General features: G+C 38.8%; 1 protein-coding gene across 1 annotated transcript; it reads right to left on the reverse strand.

The window, feature by feature from the left end:
- Nucleotides 1–484: 484 nt before the first annotated feature.
- On the reverse strand, nt 485–4,427 carry LOC125470933 (flavonoid 3'-monooxygenase CYP75B137-like). Its single transcript, XM_048570749.1, has 2 exons — nt 3,221–4,427; nt 485–1,204 (listed from the first exon to the last, which is right to left on the reverse strand). The coding sequence occupies exons 1-2, from the start codon at nt 4,172–4,174 to the stop codon at nt 584–586; spliced, it is 1,575 nt and encodes a 524-aa protein (XP_048426706.1). The 5' UTR covers nt 4,175–4,427; the 3' UTR covers nt 485–583.
- Nucleotides 4,428–4,630: the final 203 nt, after the last annotated feature.

The raw sequence follows: 4,630 nt of genomic DNA on the forward strand, positions 1-4,630 counted from the left end.
TGCAGCTAGGTTTTAGTCATGTTATATTCTGGAGGGGGCAAGTTAGGATATATATTGCTGCACCAGTTTGAGAACTTTTGTCAAACCATAGTGGGTGTGAATCTCTTTAAAGAGAGTGAGATACCAACGTCTCAACCTAATGTCTAGGCGATTCAATATCACAATTTTATTGTAATTTTTCGGATTTCACTGGGAATTAGTCCTATCCTTCGGACTTGAGCAATTTGAAATATCACTTTTCATCATTTGACCAGAGAAGAATAAAACAAGTCAAATCCGGAAATGCTTGAGAAAATAAAACCGTAGAAAGGGGACAACAGCTTGAAGTTTTCAATAACAAATGCTCTTATACCTAGAAATTTCTAGGAACATAAGTTTGGTATAAATTCATAATCTACATATATATATATATATATATATATATATATCTGTGTGTGTGTGTGTGTGTGTGTATATATATATATCGATATCTCACAATAGAACATTATCGTAAACATGTAGTTTTCGAGAAATATTTTTGGGCTTAAGTTGGTATTAATTATTACAAGTGAAGTATTCTAAGGAATTTGATAGTAGCATTGTTCTACTCATAAAGTGTTGGATCTGATAACCTTGGAGTTGGGATGGCAATCAAAGGTATCTTCTTCTTCAACACAATCCCAAACTTCTCCGAAAGATCCAACTTCTCTCCCTCTGGCAATTTCCAATCAAAAGAATGCAAAAGTGTAGCAAGTGAATGCATCACCATCCTCTCAGCCATTGCAATTCCAGCACATATTCTTCTGCCTGATCCAAATGGAAAATAGTTGAAGTCTTTCCCACTATAGTCCCATTTGCTATCCAAGAACCGCTCTGGATTGAACTCCAATGGGTTTTCCCAAATCGAAGGGTCTCTGTGTATGGCCCAAACATTGATGAAAATCCGAGATCGTTTTGGAATGGTATACTCTCCCACAATGCATGTTTCACTTGGGCAATGAGGGACTAACAGAGGCAAGGCTGGGTGCAAGCGCAGAGTTTCTTTCATCACAGCTTGTAAGTATGGCAATTTGCCGATGTGGAATTCTTCTACAATGTTGTGCTTGCCAACTACGTCTTCTAACTCTTGCTGGACTTTTTCCATCACCTCTAGTTTGTTCATGATTTCAGCCATTGCAAACTCAATTGTGTTGGAGGAAGTGTCAGTCCCACCCACCACCATATCCTGTCCATAGAAAGTTGTGTTATTGTACTAATTGGCTCTCTGGAAACCAGGGAAAACAAATCCTCATGTGGAAAGTAACTTTCATACAGGTAGGAGGTTAGGTACTTTGTACAAGAGTTTCCATTAGCTAAAACTGAAACTTGAAACCTAAAATCTAAGCAATTAGCCGCCAATGTAAGGCTAAAACTTAACGTACCCTGTAAAACAATCAACCATGTCAATAAGTGAGATTGAATTTGAGATTAAGGTTGTCTCAACGCATCATGTTTCAAGGAAAGACATAACCTCATGCACACAAAAACATTGAATGAAAACTCACGAATTTGGTGATCAAACTATTGGACGGTTTTGCCACTTATTACTACGCTATAAGGGTATTCCTCTATACTTGTAAGTCAGGGATCATAGGTCATAGGCAGAGCCAATTAATGCCTAGCATGGTCAGCTGACCCTCCTCACCGTTTGCCAAGTTTGTAATCATTTATTGTCTTTAGACTTATTTGGTTTCATATAAAACCTGACCCTTCTCACAAATAAATTTCTTCAGTACATTATCCATATTCCTCTAACTAAATCAAACCTGATTTGTCAAGATATATGGATCATGGACATCATATGGTATGTTTATATCATTCCAAACTCAGAACCATAAATTAAAATGTAAAATATAATTCAAAGGATAATACTTGCATTCCCTTTTAGAGATGAATTCATCTATGCACTTGCAAATAATGTATCTTCAAAACAGAAATTTCACAATCGAAACCATTCAACCTCTTAATTTCATTCTATGAAAAAATCATTTGAATTAGCGATTGTTTAGTCATCTGAATATATCAAACAAATTAATGGTGTAGGTATCAAGTAATATAATCATGATGAACTTTTGATCCTACAGACGAATTCTTGTGATCACATTCTCCATCTCCTAAAATTTTCCTGAACTAAAGAAGAAAATTGACCCTCCTTAACAAAAATTATGGCTTTTCCATTGTTTTAGGTTTGATTCTCGTCAAATGCGAATTTGAACCATATTATTGCTAACCCAATGGGAGTAAGCTCATCCCCTCCCATTGAGTATAGATGATATAGTTTGTCTAAAAAAATTAAAAAGCTACTTAATATTACGGTTTAATGATATTCTTCTTCACTTATAAGTGAGAGGTCTTGAGTTCGATTATCGCCAAAGGCGAATTTGAACGACACTATTGTTAGCCCATTGTGATGTGATCCCTTCCCTCCAACTCTAGTCCCCATGCCTCACACCAGCCAAGACAGTCAGACACTCCAACCATTTTGACGCCTTGAAAATAGGAAACTTCTAGTCTTTTTTATTCTTTCCTTTACCTCATCCTCTTCATCATCTTTCCATTTCCTCCCCTTTTTTTTTTTTTTTTTTTTTTTTCCCTGTAAATTTAAATTCTCCCTTTTTTTTAATGTTTCCTCTTAATTCAAATATAAATAGTATTTAATGAAAACTGACCGCACGATGTACGATAAATGAACATGATTATGGGATCCCTAGGAAAAGGATCCTCGCCGGATCCTTTTCCATTATTTGTTATTAGTAGGGAATTAAGTGGAATCGTTTAACCCTTCACCTATTGTAACTCTTGTAACTCTATTTATTGTTAATTATAGGTTTATTACCCTATTCACTAAGGTGCGATAATAAACTTATAATTAGTAGCATTTTCTACATCATATTTTTATTTATCATCCCACTAGCATTTTTCTATGGTGTCAGTGCATTTATCATGTAGCGTTTTGCTGAACCGATTCGTGAATTATTGTCAAACTGCAGTGAGCTTAAATCTTCTTATAGAGAGTGAGATACTCGTGCTTCAATCTAATGTATACCCGCTTCTTAGAAAAATATCACATTTTTTTTGTAATTTTTCCAACAATAATTCGATAATGCGTTACTAAACAAGTTTTAGTGAAAAAAAAAAAAAAATGTGAAAAGTAAAACTAAAAGCTTGCCACAAATTCAAAGTAAGTCAAACATTTACTTACCATGAGCAAGGCTTTGAGATGAGTCATGGTGAAGGGCGTCTTGGAATCTCCTCCTTCCTCCTTCAACTTCAACAAAAACGTCAAAAAATCCTTATTCCCCTCCTCCCCTTCCTTGTCAATCCTCAGCCGTTGATCTATTATCTTCTCAAATATCCCATCAAACCTCCGGGCCAACCAGCCCATCTTCTTCACCACCCCTTGCAAATCAAACCTGGCCAAACCCGGATAAAAGTCCGAAACATTCGGCTTCCCCAAAAGCACCGTCATCTCCGACACCACTTCCCGATACTCCGCCGCGAGCCCCGCCTTCTCGTCTCCCTGCACGGTCCCGCCCCACAGCATGTTTGTAATAACATTCATCACGTTCAGGAACATCTGCTCCCCCACGTTGACCGGCGATCCGATCCGATCGTAGAAGTACCCGACGGTCCGTCGGAGCTGTTTCCGCCGGAGCGCGTACACAGAGTCAAGAGTGGTGTTGCTGAGCATTTTTTGCACGCAAACTTTCCTCAGCATCCGCCACTCCGGTCCGTATGGGGTCCACACGATGTCGGATCCCCCGTACGACGCGGCCCGACCCGCGGAGGGGACGTCGCGGTTGGCGAAGGTGATATCATGGTCCTTGAGAATCTCGCGAGCTAAGGAAGGGGTGGTGACTACAACGCCGATGGTGTTGCCGAGGCGGAGCTTGAAGATGGGGCCGTATGATTGGGCCAGGCCCGCGAAGTAGGAGTGGAGTTCTGGGTCGAGGGAGAGGAGGTTCCCGAGCAAGGGCAGGGCCCGTGGGCCGGGTGGCAGCGGCGGGTTCGGGTTGTTAGATTTTTTGACCAGCCAGTGGTACAGAAAGACGAGGAAAATGGCGGAGATGAAGGTCAGCAAAGTTTGGTCAGTACTTGATGGGCGGGATTGAGACCAGAGGGAGTACAGGTAGCTAGAATGGGAACCGGAAGCCATTGTTGTACACTGGGTGCAGTGTTTGGGAACGGCAATTGATTGGGAATGCAGGAGGACTGGATTAATATAATAATCAAGTGAAGGAATATTTTGTTGGCTTGCCGGCTCTACATGGTATCTTTCTAATTAGATGCGTAAGACTAAACTTATATTTGCTTTAGATTTTAACCCTTACAATTCATTATTTCTAAATAAAAATTCTTTAAAGATCCAATTTAAGCCCTAATTTAAAATTTGCAAACATATAAGAACACTATTGACCTATTAATGCAATTTATTTACACTCATGCCACTCATACTTTATGGTCCCTTTTTCAAATTCTTAAATTTATGCCAAATTAAAAGTAGTAGAAAAAGTGAAATAAAATGAAAAAAGTGTTTGCATTAACCGTATCTATGTTAAACTAGAAAAGTAGTTTTTTTTGTTTTTTTTTTCGTGATATATTTTGTAGCAAT

The sequence above is a fragment of a genome, unplaced genomic scaffold (assembly GCF_019419815.1).
Source record: "Pyrus x bretschneideri cultivar Hongxiangsu unplaced genomic scaffold, Pyrus_bretschneideri_v1 Contig103, whole genome shotgun sequence".
NCBI lineage: Eukaryota > Viridiplantae > Streptophyta > Magnoliopsida > Rosales > Rosaceae > Pyrus > Pyrus x bretschneideri.

Excerpts from the sequence above, each read along its gene's own strand:
- LOC125470933 (XM_048570749.1), bottom strand. The coding sequence starts at position 4,174 with ATGGCTTCCGGTTCCCATTCTAGCTACCTGTACTCCCTCTGGTCTCAA. Across the intron at positions 1,205-3,220 it reads ATCTCAAAGCCTTGCTCATG|GATATGGTGGTGGGTGGGAC; the intron begins GTAAGTAAATGT and ends TTCTATGGACAG.